The following is a 15258-nucleotide window of genomic DNA, read 5'->3' as shown; positions in this document are numbered from 1 at the left end:
TAGAATGGAGTAGAATAGAGTAGAATAGAGTAGAATGGAATGGAGTAGAATGGAGTAGAATAGAGTAGAATGGAGTAGAATGGAGTAGAATGGAGTAGAATGGAGTAGAATGGAGTAGAATAGAGTAGAATGGAGTAGAATGGAGTAGAATAGAGTAGAATGGAGTAGAATGGAGTAGAATGGAGTAGAATGGAGTAGAATAGAGTAGAATAGAGTAGAATGGAGTAGAATGGAGTAGAATGGAGTAGAATGGAGTAGAATAGAGTAGAATAGAATAGAATGGAGTAGAATGGAGTAGAATGGAGTATAATGGAGTAGAATAGAGTAGAATAGAATAGAATGGAGTAGAATAGAATGGAGTAGAAGGTCCGGGGAACGCTACCTTCGTTGCGGGACAGCCCTACAGAATAGAATGGAATAGAATGGAATGGAATGGAATAGAAAGAGATGTGTTGATGGAGTTTGTCTTGTCAGGATGAATGTCCGTCTCTCGTTTCCGGAGCGTCTCCTCTCCGTCCTGTCCACTCTTCTCCTCGTCTGCTGTGTCGGACTCATCGTGGTGTCATGGCTCAGCCTGCGGCCTGAAGGTAATCAGATTACTATTACTAATTACTAATGTACTCATCAGATTACTAATGTACTCAGAGTGTTAACACCTGTTTCCAGGTGAAAGTCTGGTGTTTTCTCCTTAACTTCTCCAGGACATGAACACCTGTTTCCTGGTGAAAGTCTGGTGTTTTCTCCTTAACTTCTCCAGGACATGAACACCTGTTTCCAGGTGAAAGTCTGGTGTTTTCTCCTTAACTTCTCCAGGACATGAACACCTGTTTCCAGGTGAAAGTCTGGTGTTTTCTCCTTAACTTCTCCAGGACATGAACACCTGTTTCCTGGTGAAAGTCTGGTGTTTTCTCCTTAACTTCTCCAGGACATGAACACCTGTTTCCTGGTGAAAGTCTGGTGTTTTCTCCTTAACTTCTCCAGGACATGAACACCTGTTTCCTGGTGAAAGTCTTGTGTTTTCTCCTTAACTTGTCCAGGACATGAACACCTGTTTCCTGGGTGAAAGTCTTGTGTTTTCTCCTTAACTTCTCCAGGACATGAACACCTGTTTCCTGGTGAAAGTCTTGTGTTTTCTCCTTAACTTCTCCAGGACATGAACACCTGTTTCCTGGTGAAAGTCTGGTGTTTTCTCCTTAACTTCTCCAGGACATGAACACCTGTTTCCAGGTGAAAGTCTGGTGTTTTCTCCTTAACTTGTCCAGGACATGAACACCTGTTTCCTGGTGAAAGTCTGGTGTTTTCTCCTTAACTTCTCCAGGACATGAACACCTGTTTCCTGGTGAAAGTCTGGTGTTTTCTCCTTAACTTCTCCAGGACATGAACACCTGTTTCCTGGTGAAAGTCTGGTGTTTTCTCCTTAACTTCTCCAGGACATGAACACCTGTTTCCTGGTGAAAGTCTGGTGTTTTCTCCTTAACTTCTCCAGGACATGAACACCTGTTTCCAGGTGAAAATCTGGTGTTTTCTCCTTAACTTCTCCAGGACATGAACACCTGTTTCCTGATGAAAGTCTGGTGTTTTCTCCTTAACTTCTCCAGGACATGAACACCTGTTTCCTGGTGAAAGTCTGGTGTTTTCTCCTTAACTTCTCCAGGACATGAACACCTGTTTCCTGGTGAAAGTCTGGTGTTTTCTCCTTAACTTCTCCAGGACATGAACACCTGTTTCCTGGTGAAAGTCTGGTGTTTTCTCCTTAACTTCTCCAGGACATGAACACCTGTTTCCTGGTGAAAGTCTGGTGTTTTCTCCTTAACTTCTCCAGGACATGAACACCTGTTTCCTGGTGAAAGTCTGGTGTTTTCTCCTTAACTTCTCCAGGACATGAACACCTGTTTCCTGGTGAAAGTCTGGTGTTTTCTCCTTAACTTCTCCAGGACATGAACACCTGTTTCCTGGTGAAAGTCTGGTGTTTTCTCCTTAACTTCTCCAGGACATGAACACCTGTTTCCTGGTGAAAGTCTGGTGTTTTCTCCTTAACTTCTCCAGGACATGAACACCTGTTTCCTGGGTGAAAGTCTGGTGTTTTCTCCTTAACTTCTCCAGGACATGAACACCTGTTTCCTGGTGAAAGTCTGGTGTTTTCTCCTTAACTTCTCCAGGACATGAACACCTGTTTCCTGGTGAAAGTCTTGTGTTTTCTCCTTAACTTGTCCAGGACATGAACACCTGTTTCCTGGGTGAAAGTCTTGTGTTTTCTCCTTAACTTCTCCAGGACATGAACACCTGTTTCCTGGTGAAAGTCTGGTGTTTTCTCCTTAACTTCTCCAGGACATGAACACCTGTTTCCTGGTGAAAGTCTGGTGTTTTCTCCTTAACTTCTATGTACATTTTCTATGCGTCAGACTTTTTTCCAAGACTCCCGTCCCAAATGTTGCGTGTTGGTGTTTGTGTGCCGAGGTGCCGTTGAGCCCAGCGTGCTGCGCGGCCGCATGTTGATCACACGTGGAGCCGTTTACTCCGATGAGCTGAAGAACTCCAGCAGTCTGCGGTTCAAATCCCTCGCCTTCGACGTCCAAAACCTGGTAGGACTGCAAGCTACACACTCACACACATCTACACACCTGCTCATCAGATACACACTCACACACATCTACACACCTGCTCATCAGATACACACTCACACACATCTACACACCTGCTCATCAGATACACACTCACACACACACACACTAATCTGCTGGTGTAATGTTCCTCTGATCTGATTGGTCGACAGGTGTCAGAGGCGTTTGGTCTCAGCCAGCTCCGATTGGACTTCCAGTCCTGCCGAGTTTTACATTTCAGGTAAATATCATCAGTCATCACACGGTCTGTAGCTGCGTCTCCGTCCACGTGTCCTTCTCATTCATTCTAACCCCAACCGGCCCGTCAGACACCGCCTACCAAGAGCCTGGGTCTGGGCCTGGGTCTGGGTCTGGGTTTGGGGCTTGGGCTGGGTCTGGGTCTGGGCCTGGGTCTGGGTCTGGGTTTGGGACTTGGGCTGGGTCTGGGTCTGAGTCTGGGTCTGGGTCTGTCCCAGGTTTCTGCCTAAAAGGAGTTTTTCCTCTCCACTGTGGCCCTGTTGCTGCTCTGGAGGAAACTACTAGACTTGTTGGGTCCTTGTAAATTCTGGAGTGTGGTCTAGACCTGGTCTATCTGTAAAGGGTCTCCAGATAACTCTGTTATGAATTTGTACTATAAATAAAATTGAATTGAATTGAATCTAATGATCTGGAGTTGGTAAAACCTCCTGAGAATAAATCTGGTGAAAGTGTGTTTACAGCCAATAAGAACCTGTGGTGATGACATCACACCCTGTTTTAGGGTCAGACTGGGACATCTGATTGGTTGGAGACATTTTAAGGTGTTTCCATTCATTTACACTGAATCACACAACAGACGTCTACAGTCACATGATCAATATGGGACAACATCACATGATCACTATGGGACAACATCACATGATCACTATGGGACAACATCACATGATCACTATGGGACAACATCACATGATCAATATGGGACAACATCACATGATCACTATTGGACAACATTACATGATCACTATGGGACAACATCACATGATCAATATGGGACAATATCACATGATCACTATGGGACAACATCACATGATCACTATGGGACAACATCACATGATCACTATGGGACATCATCACATGATCACTATGGGACAACATCACATCACAACATCACAAATGAAATTTCATCCAATTTTACTGTTTCCATAAAGCATTTTTCATTCAATATCACTTATTTCAGAAAAAAACATGTAGATGGAAACTTAGCTACTAATAAAAAATCTGCACAGCCAATCAGAATCTGAGGATGATTTTACATCCTGCTCAGGGTAAAGGTGACTTACAGGTGAGCTGCTGGCGAGGATGAAACACCTTCTCTGGGGTATAATGTGATGTTTGAGTGGCTGTTGATGTGTGTGTCTGCAGTCGGGGCAGCGTGGGCGTGACCTTCAACCTCTGGTTCAGTCAGGTGATTGGCATGCAGGAGGCGGAGAATCAGCTGGGGGCGGGGCTTCTGGAGGTCGGGAACAAGGGATTGCTGATCAATAGAAACAGCATCCACATCACAGGTTCATAATAACTTAATAAAATATCTATTAATATCTGTGGATACGTAGAAATAGGAACAGAAACAAACCTCTACATCAAAGGTATATAATAATAAACATATCTATTAATATCTGTAATGTTCTTGCAGAGATACCAGACAAGACAACAGCTTTTCCTACAACCATCACTCCTACAACCATCACTCCTACAACCATCACTCCTTCAACCATCCAACCTAACCCAACAGGTGAGAGACAATTCACCTTTAAGATCTTCAAAAATCATTAAGGGCTAGACCCGACGAGACAACTGCTCCTACAACCATCACACCTACAACCATCACTCCTACAACCATCAAACCTACAACCATCACACCTACAACCATCACATCTACAACCATTCCTCCTACAACCTTCACTCCTACAACCCTCACACCTACAACCATCACACCTACAACCATCAAACCTACAACCATCACACCTACAACCCTCACTCCTACAACCCTCACATCTACAACCATTCCTCCTACAACCATCACACCAACAACCATCAAACCTACAACCATCACACCTACAACCCTCACTCCTACAACCCTCACTCCTACAACCCTCACACCTACAACCCTCACTCCTACAACCCTCACATCTACAACCATTCCTCCTACAACCCTCACTCCTACAACCCTCACACCTACAATCCTCACACCTACAACCATCACACCTACAACCATCACACCTACAACCATCAAACCTACAACCATCACACCTACAACCCTCACTCCTACAACCCTCACATCTACAACCATTCCTCCTACAACCATCACACCTACAACCATCAAACCTACAACCATCACACCTACAACCCTCACTCCTACAACCCTCACTCCTATAACCCTCACACCTACAACCCTCACACCTACAACCCTCACATCTACAACCATCCCTCCTACAACCCTCACTCCTACAACCCTCACACCTACAATCCTCACACCTACAACCCTCACACCTACAACCCTCACACCTACAACCATCACTCCTACAACCCTCACACCTACAACCATCACTCCTACAACCCTCACACCTACAACCATAACACCTACAACCCCCACACCTACAACGCTCACTCCTACAACCATTACACCTACAAACCTCACTCCTACAACCATCAAACCTACAACCATCACACCTGCAACCCTCACATCTACAACCATTCCATCTACAACCCTCACTCCTACAACCATCACTCCTACAACCATCACACCTACAACCCTCACACCTACAAACCTCACTCCTACAACCCTCACATCTACAACCATCCCTCCTACAACCATCCCTCCTACAACCCTCACTCCTACAACCCTCACACTTACAACCATCCCTCCTACAACCCTCACATCTACAACCATTCCATCTACAACCCTCACTCCTACAACCCTCACTCCTACAACCATCCCTCCTACAACCCTCACTCCTACAACCCTCACACCTACAACCATCCCTCCTACAACCCTCACACCTACAACCCTCACACCTACAAACCTCACTCCTACAACCCTCACACCTACAACCATAACACCTACAACCCTCACACCTACAACCCTCACTCCTACAACCATCACACCTACAACCCTCACTCCTACAACCCTCACACCTACAACCCTCACTCCTACAACCATCACACCTACAACCCTCACACATACAACCCTCACACCTACAACATCACACATACAACTATCATCGATCTTTGAGTCTCTGTTCTTTGTGTCTCTGATTTTTTTGTCTCAAGGATTTTTTGTCTCAAGGACTCTGAAGACATTTGTCTCTTTGTGTCTTCAGGGAAATGTCCTCCTCTTCAGACATCATGTGCCAATGGATATCTGTGCATCCGGATGGATCAGCTGTGTGACGGTGTCTCCGACTGTCCCGACGACTCGGACGAAGGGGCCGCTCGCTGTGGTGACGAACCAACCCAATCTAATTCATATTTAGGGTTCAACAGTCAGATGTGACGTCATCCAATCAAAAATAATCTTCACACAAGGACCACTTTAAATAGATTTTGGGCAGGTAGAATTATTTGGCCAATCAGAGTGGAAACCCATTACGATGACCTGTGATGTGTTCATAAGGGTTGATTAAATTTGATTGGGGATAGTATCTGTGAGCAGAAATTAACAGGAAGTAGACAGATCTCAGACGTTTCCTGTGACATCATCACTCTGGTCTTCGTAGCAACGGCGTGTGATGGACAGTTCCAGCTGAGCGGTCCGAGTGGCGTCTTCAGTACATCAGACGTCTCGGAGACGTACAACAGCAGCAGCTTCTGTCGCTGGATCCTCAGGTACAGATGCATGGTGGGAATGGAGAAGGGGCTTTAGGTGGATGGGGGGGTTCCCCTCTGTTTTCAGGGTGTCTCTCTGACAGTAACAGCTGTTTTCAGGGCGTGTCTCTGACAGTAACAGCTGTTTTCAGGGCGTGTCTCTGACAGTAACAGCTGTTTTCAGGGTGTCTCTCTGACAGTAACAGCTGTTTTCAGGGTGTCTCTCTGACAGTAACAGCTGTTTTCAGGGTGTCTCTCTGACAGTAACAGCTGTTTTCAGGGTGTCTCTCTGACAGTAACAGCTGTTTTCAGGGTGTCTCTCTGACAGTAACAGCTGTTTTCAGGGCGTGTCTCTGACAGTAATAGCTGTTTTCAGGGTGTCTCTCTGACAGTAACAGCTGTTTTCAGGGTGTCTCTCTGACAGTAACAGCTGTTTTCAGGGTGTCTCTCTGACAGTAACAGCTGTTTTCAGGGTGTCTCTCTGACAGTAACAGCTGTTTTCAGGGTGTCTCTCTGACAGTAACAGCTGTTTTCAGGGCGTCTCTCTGACAGTAACAGCTGTTTTCAGGGCGTCTCTCTGACAGTAACAGCTGTTTTCAGGGCGGAGCGAGGACTTTCTGTTCAGATCAACTTCCTGCGGTTTGAAACAGAAGAAAACATCGACAAACTGAAGCTTTACGAAGGCGTCGGAGTAGATAAACAGCTGACAGGTACACACACACACACACACACAAACATACACACACACACACACACACAGAGTACACACACGGTTGGTGGTTCAATCCCTGGCCCTGCAATCCCATGTCAAAGTGTCCTTGGGCAAGACACTGAACCCTGAAAAGCGCTTTATAAATTCAACAAATAAAAATGGCAAAATTAAATCAAGATTTCACTAAAAGAATAAATAAAAAACTTTAAAAATTTAGGGAAAACCCACAAAAATTTCGAAAAGCTCAGAAAAAGTCTGTATACAGTGTATGGCACTGGTGTGTATATATATATATATATATATATATATATATTCATATTATATATATATATATGAGTATATATATATCATATTGCAAAACTCCATTCTACACTCACCTTAGCTGATGCTGAAAAACTGGTCCACGCCTTGGTCTCCTCCAGACTGGATTACTGTAACGCACGTCTCATCGGGATCCCTAACAAGAGTCTGCAGAAACTGCTGCAAGGATCCTGATGAGACCACATCACCCCCGTTCTCCACTCCCTTCCCTGGCTTCCCGTGTCTGCTGGGATGGAATATAAGGTCTCAATTCTCACCCACCAGTGCATCTATGGAAATGCCCCCCCCCCTATCTGAAAGAACTACCCATCCCTCACACTACAACACGATCCCTCCGCTCAAACAACTCCACCCGCCTCCTACTCCCCAGAACTAGCTCAGCACCATGGGGGAACCTGCATTCTGCTCCGCCGCTCCTAGGACCTGGAACGCCCCCCTGACCATCTGAGGGCTCCCCCCCCCCCTCCCTGACCCTCTAAGGTCACCACAGACTATAGACACTTTTAAAAAGGACTAAAAACATTTATTTTTAGCAGAACTTATGAGTTTTAACCTTGCACAACAATGTTGTTGCACTATTTAGAGATATTTTACACTGATGTTTTTACCTTGCTTTTATGATCTTACCTGTAGCACTTTGAGATTTGTTTAAATGTAAAGTGCATTACAAATAAAATGTATTATTATTATTATTATTATTACATATATATATATATATATATACAGTGTGTATAATAAGTATTTAACACGCTGCTATTTTGCAAGTTCTCCCACTTAGAAATCCTGGAGGGTCTGATGTCCTCGTAGGTGCATGTCCACTGGGAGAGACATGTCCACTGTGAGAGACATAATCTAAAAAAACATCCAGAAATCACAATGTAGGATTTATTAACTATTTATTTGTATGATACAGCTGTAAATAAGTATTTGAACAGCTGTCTATCAGCTAGAATTCTGTCCCTCAAAGACCTGTTAGTCTGTCTTCATAATGTCCCTCAAAGACCTGTTAGTCTGTCTTCAAAATGTCCCTCAAAGACCTGTTAGTCTGTCTTCATAATGTCCCTCAAAGACCTGTTAGTCTGTCTTCATAATGTCCCTCAAAGACCTGTTAGTCTGTCTTCATAATGTCCGTCAAAGACCTGTTAGTCTGTCTTCATAATGTCCCTCAAAGACCTGTTAGTCTGTCTTCATAATGTCCCTCGAAGACCTGTTAGTCTGTCTTCATAATGTTCCTCGAAGACCTGTTAGTCTGTCTTCATAATGTCCCTCAAAGACCTGTTAGTCTGTCTTCATAATGTCCCTCAAAGACCTGTTAGTCTGTCTTCATAATGTCCCTCAAAGACCTGTTAGTCTGTCTTCATAATGTCCCTCAAAGACCTGTTAGTCTGTCTTCATAATGTCCCTCAAAGACCTGTTAGTCTGTCTTGCGGCGCTTGAATTAGCAGCGGCCCGGAGGCATGCTCCAAACGGTATGTCGTTGCCTTGTACCTGTACATGTGTAATGATAATAAAGTTATCTATCTATAATCTCACTGTCTCTCACAGTGGACATGTCTCTCACAGTGGACATGCACCTACGAGGACATCAGACCCTCCATGATTTCTAAGTGGAGAACTTGCATAATAGCAGCATGTTAAATACTTATTTTCCTCACTGTATATATACATACACACTGCCAGTGCCAACAGGCAGATAGTCTCCACCTATTAGCCCCCCCCCTTGTCTGAACCCTTAGTCCCGCCCCCTGTGCCCTATTGGCTGGTCTGTTTCCCATCTCCACTGCTACATTTTGGAATGAAAACACATGAACTGATGTTTGAATCTGATTGGCAGCTGAGCTCTCAGGCTCCGCCCCCCCTGGCACCGTGTGGCTGCTGACGGACCAATCAACCGTGGAGTTTACCTCTGATGATGTCATCAACCTGTCGGGCTTCAGCGCCACCTACAGCACCGCCAACCTGTCCCAACTCTCCAGTAACCAATCATCTTCTTACACCTGTCCACAGGAGCCAATTACCTTCTTACACCTGTCCACAGGAGCCAATCACCTTCTTACACCTGTCCACAGGAACCAATCACCTTCTTACACCTGTCCTCAGGAGCCAATCACCTTCTTACACCTGTCCACAGGAACCAATCACCTTCTTACACCTGTCCTCAGGAGCCAATCACCTTCTTACACCTGTCCACAGGAACCAATCACCTTCTTACACCTGTCCTCAGGAGCCAATCACCTTCTTACACCTGTTCACAGGAACAAATCACCTTCTTACACCTGTCCACAGGACCCAATCACCTTCTTACACCTGTCCACAGGAACCAATCACCTTCTTACAACTGTTCTCAGGAGCCAATTACCTTCTTGCACCTGTCCTCAGGAACCAATCACCTTCTTACACCTGTCCTCAGGAGCCAATCACCTTCTTTCACCTGTCCACAGGAACCAATAACCTTCTTTCACCTGTCCACAGGAACCAATCACCTTCTTACACCTGTCCACAGGAACCAATCACCTTCTTACACCTGTCCACAGGAACCAATCACCTTCTTACACCTGTCCATAGCAACCAATCACCTTCTTACACCTGTCCATAGCAACCAATCACCTTCTTACACCTGTCCATAACAACCAATCACCTTCTTACACCAGTCCATAGCAACCAATCACCTTCTTACACCAGTCCATAGCAACCAATCACCTTCTTACACCTGTCCATAACAACCAATCACCTTCTTACACCAGTCCATAGCAACCAATCACCTTCTTACACCAGTCCATAGCAACCAATCACCTTCTTACACCTGTCCATAGCAACCAATCACCTTCTTACACCAGTCCACAGTAACCAATCACCTTTTTACACCTGTCTCCAGTAACCAATCACTTTCTTACACCTGTCTCCAGTAACCAATCACCTTATTACACCTGTCTCATCACCTTCTTACACCTGTCTCCAGTAACCAATCACCTTCTGACACCTGTCTCCAGTAACCAATCACTTTCTTACACCTGTCTCCAGTAACCAATCACCTTATTACCCCTGTCTCCAGTAACCAATCACCTTATTACACCTGTCTCCAGTAACCAATCACCTTATTACACCTGTCTCCAGTAACCAATCACCTTCTTACACCTGTCCATAGCAACCAATCACCTTCTTACACCTGTCCATAGCAACCAATCACCTTCTTACACCTGTCCATAACAACCAATCACCTTCTTACACCAGTCCATAGCAACCAATCACCTTCTTACACCAGTCCATAGCAACCAATCACCTTCTTACACCTGTCCATAACAACCAATCACCTTCTTACACCAGTCCATAGCAACCAATCACCTTCTTACACCAGTCCATAGCAACCAATCACCTTCTTACACCTGTCCATAGCAACCAATCACCTTCTTACACCAGTCCACAGTAACCAATCACCTTTTTACACCTGTCTCCAGTAACCAATCACTTTCTTACACCTGTCTCCAGTAACCAATCACCTTATTACACCTGTCTCATCACCTTCTTACACCTGTCTCCAGTAACCAATCACCTTCTGACACCTGTCTCCAGTAACCAATCACTTTCTTACACCTGTCTCCAGTAACCAATCACCTTATTACCCCTGTCTCCAGTAACCAATCACCTTATTACACCTGTCTCCAGTAACCAATCACCTTATTACACCTGTCTCCAGTAACCAATCACCTTCTGACACCTGTCTCCAGTAACCAATCACCGTCTTACACCTGTCTCCAGTAACAATCACCTTCTGACACCTGTCTCCAGTAACCAATCACCTTCTGACAACTGTCTCCAGTAACCAATCACCTTCTGACACCTGTCTCCAGTAACTAGTGTGTGTGTGTGTGTGTGTTTGTAGATGAAGAGAAGCTGACCTGTACCTTTGAGCAGGGCATGTGTTTCTGGAGGCAGTGTTACCAGGACGACGGAGGCTGGAGTCGAACCCGCGGCTCCACGTTTCCCCCGCTGAGCGGCCCGAGTGTCGACCACACGCTGAACACCAGCGCCGGTCAGCGCCACGTCGCCACGGCAACTCACTGCCAAAGATGCCACGCTTGTTAGAAATAAATTAGGACCATGTTGCGTTTGTGTCCATCAGGATTTTACATCGTCACCCCTCTGAGTCCCGGCCAATGGCTGAAGAGCTTCAGGATGTCCAGCCTCCCTCTGGCCCCGCCCACTCCGCCCACCGCCTGCCTCCGCTTCTGGTAATCCAACAAAATAACCAATTAATTAATTAATTAACCAACTAATTACCAGTAAACAGGAAGTAGTGTCCAGGTAAACAGGAAGTAGTGTCCAGGTAAACAGGAAGTAGTGCTCAGGTAAACAGGAAGTAGTGTCCAGGTAAACAGGAAGTTGTGTCCAGGTAAACAGGAAGTAGTGTCCAGTTAAACAGGAAGTAGTGTCCAGGTAAACAGGAAGTAGTGCTCAGGTAAACAGGAAGTAGTGTCCAGGTAAACAGGAAGTTGTGTCCAGGTAAACAGGAAGTAGTGTCCAGGTAAACAGGAAGTAGTGTCCAGGTAAACAGAAAGTAGTGCTCAGGTAAACAGGAAGTAGTGTCCAGGTAAACAGGAAGTTGTGTCCAGGTAAACAGGAAATTGTGTCCAGGTAAACAGGAAGTAGTGTCCAGGTAAACAGGAAGTAGTTATCAGGTAAACAGAAAGTAGTGTCCAGGTAAACAGGAAGTTGTGTCCAGGTAAACAGGAAGTAGTGTCCAGGTAAACAGGAAGTAGTGTCCAGGTAAACAGGAAATTGTGTCCAGGTAAACAGGAAGTAGTGTCCAGATAAACAGGAAGTAGTTATCAGGTAAACAGAAAGTAGTGTCCAGGTAAACAGGAAGTTGTGTCCAGGTAAACAGGAAGTAGTGTCCAGGTAAACAGGAAGTAGTGTCCAAATAAACAGGAAGTTGTGTCCAGGTAAACGGGAAGTTGTGTCCAGGTAAACAGGAAGTAGTGTCCAGGTAAACAGGAAGTTGTGTCCAGGTAAACGGGAAGTTGTGTCCAGGTAAACAGGAAGTTGTGTCCAGGTAAACAGGAAGTTGTGTCCAGGTAAACAGGAAGTTGTGTCCAGGTAAACAGGAAGTAGTGTCCAGTTAAACAGGAAGTAGTGTCCAGGTAAACAGGAAGTAGTGCTCAGGTAAACAGGAAGTAGTGTCCAGGTAAACAGGAAGTTGTGTCCAGGTAAACAGGAAGTAGTGTCCAGGTAAACAGGAAGTAGTGTCCAGGTAAACAGAAAGTAGTGCTCAGGTAAACAGGAAGTAGTGTCCAGGTAAACAGGAAGTTGTGTCCAGGTAAACAGGAAATTGTGTCCAGGTAAACAGGAAGTAGTGTCCAGGTAAACAGGAAGTAGTTATCAGGTAAACAGAAAGTAGTGTCCAGGTAAACAGGAAGTTGTGTCCAGGTAAACAGGAAGTAGTGTCCAGGTAAACAGGAAGTAGTGTCCAGGTAAACAGGAAATTGTGTCCAGGTAAACAGGAAGTAGTGTCCAGATAAACAGGAAGTAGTTATCAGGTAAACAGAAAGTAGTGTCCAGGTAAACAGGAAGTTGTGTCCAGGTAAACAGGAAGTAGTGTCCAGGTAAACAGGAAGTAGTGTCCAAATAAACAGGAAGTTGTGTCCAGGTAAACGGGAAGTTGTGTCCAGGTAAACAGGAAGTAGTGTCCAGGTAAACAGGAAGTTGTGTCCAGGTAAACGGGAAGTTGTGTCCAGGTAAACAGGAAGTTGTGTCCAGGTAAACAGGAAGTTGTGTCCAGGTAAACAGGAAGTTGTGTCCAGGTAAACGGGAAGTTGTTTCCAGGTAAACAGGAAGTTGTGTCCAGGTACCACATGTTGGGCGAGGACGTTTACTGTCTCCGAGTGCTGCTGTACGACCCGGCTGTTACCGTGGTGTTCCAGAGAGACGGTAACTATGGGGACCGCTGGAACTACGGCCAGGTGGAACTCAACCTGACGACAGAGAGCATGGTCAGTGACATCACCCAGTGACATCACCCAGTGACATCACCCAGTGACATCACCCAGGAAGTCAGCTGATTTCTTGCAGGTGGTGTTCGAGGCGCTGAAGAACGGAGGGATGCTGAACGACATCGCTCTGGATGACCTCACGCTGACCTCTGAACCCTGTGGCCCCGCCCCCCTGACCCAACCAACGTCCCGCCTCCAACGACGCCCCCCCCGATCCCAGGTAAGACTCACCTTCCTTACCCGCCCCCTCTGCTCTGATTGGTCTGACTCCGCCTCCTCTGCTCTGATTGGTCTGACTCCGCCACCTCTGCTCGGATTGGTCTGACTCCACCTCCTCTGCTCTGATTGGTCCAGCTGACTGCGGAGGACCTTTTGATCTCTGGGAGCCAAACTCCACCTTCAGCTCCCCAAATTACCCACAATCCTACGGGAACGAGGCCACATGTGAGTACACTGTCGTCACTAAGTTACTTTAAAACATAGTAATCTCCTAACAGCTGATTGGTTGAAGCCTCTCTCCTAACAGCTGATTGGTTTAATTCAATTTTCAATTCAATTTTATTTATAGTATCAATTCATAACAGAGTTATCTGGAGACCCTTTACAGATAGACCAGGTCTAGACCACACTCCAGAATTTACAAGGACCCAACAGTTCTAGTAGTTTCCTCCAGAGCAGCAACAGGGCCACAGTGGAGAGGAAAAACTCCTTTTAGGCAGAAACCTGGGACAGACCCAGACCCAGACCCAGACCCAGACCCAGGCCCAGACCCAGACCCAGACCCAGGCCCAGACACAGACCCAGACACAGACCCAGGCCCAGACACAGACACAGACCCAGACCCAGGCCCAGGCTCTTGGTAGGCGGTGTCTGACGGGCCGGTTGAGTGGCAATAACAAAAATAGAAAAAATTAGTAGTTTGTAGCAGTTCTTTGTAGTAGTTCATGGCATAGCAGGACGCTGTGAGCATTACAAGGCACAGCAGGATGTAGCTGGGCACAGCAGGACGTAGCAGGACGTAGCAGGACGTAGCAGGACACCACAGAGTGTAGCAGGGCACAGCAGGACGTAGCAGGTCGTAGCAGGATGTAGCAGGACGTAGCAGGACGTAGCAGGATGTAGCATGGCACAGCAGGACATAGCAGGACGTAGCAGGGCACAGCAGGACGTAGCAGGACGTGGCAGGACGTAGCAGGATGTAGCAGGACGTAGCAGGACACCGCAGAGTGTAGCAGGACGTAGCAGGACACCGCAGAGTGTAGCAGGACGTAGCAGGACGTAGCAGGACGTAGCAGGGCACAGCAGGACGTAGCAGGACGTAGCAGGACGTAGCAGGGCACAGCAGGACGTAGCAGGACGTAGCAGGACACCACAGTGTGTAGCAGGACGTAGCAGGACATAGCAGGACGTGGCAGGGCGTAGCAGGGCGTAGCAGGACGTAGCAGGGCGTAGCAGGACTAGCAGAGTATAGCAGATGAACATGGTATCGCAGAACGTGTAGCAGGACGTAGCAGGACGTGGCAGGGCGTAGCAGGACGTAGCAGGGCGTAGCAGGGTGTAGCAGGACGCAGCAGGGCGTAGCAGGGTGTAGCAGGACGTAGCAGGACGTAGCAGGGCGTAGCAGAACATGTAGCGGGACCATGGAGACAGCTGCTACCATGATTTTGGAGCATCCCTGATCCGAGGGAACATGCTGGGGAAAAAAGAACATAAGGACTCCCCAGGGCTAGGTTAGTAACTAGGTTAGTAACTAGGTTAGTAACTAGGTTAGTAGCTAGGTTAGTAACTAGGCTAG

The 15258-nt window shown here is 46.4% G+C and overlaps 1 protein-coding gene across 1 annotated transcript in view; it reads left to right on the top strand.

Annotated features, from left to right (window-relative positions):
* Window positions 1–475: 475 nt before the first annotated feature.
* The window catches only part of tmprss15 (transmembrane serine protease 15), a 32491-nt gene continuing 17708 nt past the window's right edge, over window positions 476–15258 (top strand). Inside the window, 16 exon segments of the mRNA XM_032508334.1 lie at window positions 476–587; window positions 2458–2582; window positions 2774–2841; window positions 4002–4144; window positions 4273–4371; window positions 4430–5311; window positions 5960–6079; window positions 6356–6464; window positions 7044–7153; window positions 9311–9451; window positions 11357–11506; window positions 11597–11705; window positions 13319–13463; window positions 13543–13627; window positions 13630–13683; window positions 13818–13907. Coding sequence (XP_032364225.1) covers window positions 476–587; window positions 2458–2582; window positions 2774–2841; window positions 4002–4144; window positions 4273–4371; window positions 4430–5311; window positions 5960–6079; window positions 6356–6464; window positions 7044–7153; window positions 9311–9451; window positions 11357–11506; window positions 11597–11705; window positions 13319–13463; window positions 13543–13627; window positions 13630–13683; window positions 13818–13907 — 2542 coding nt within the window.

Source organism: Etheostoma spectabile, unplaced genomic scaffold, assembly GCF_008692095.1.
Source record: "Etheostoma spectabile isolate EspeVRDwgs_2016 unplaced genomic scaffold, UIUC_Espe_1.0 scaffold00007325, whole genome shotgun sequence".
Lineage (NCBI taxonomy): Eukaryota > Metazoa > Chordata > Actinopteri > Perciformes > Percidae > Etheostoma > Etheostoma spectabile.
Note: the sequence above shows the minus strand (reverse complement) of the source record. Positions and strands in the feature narration are given on the sequence as shown.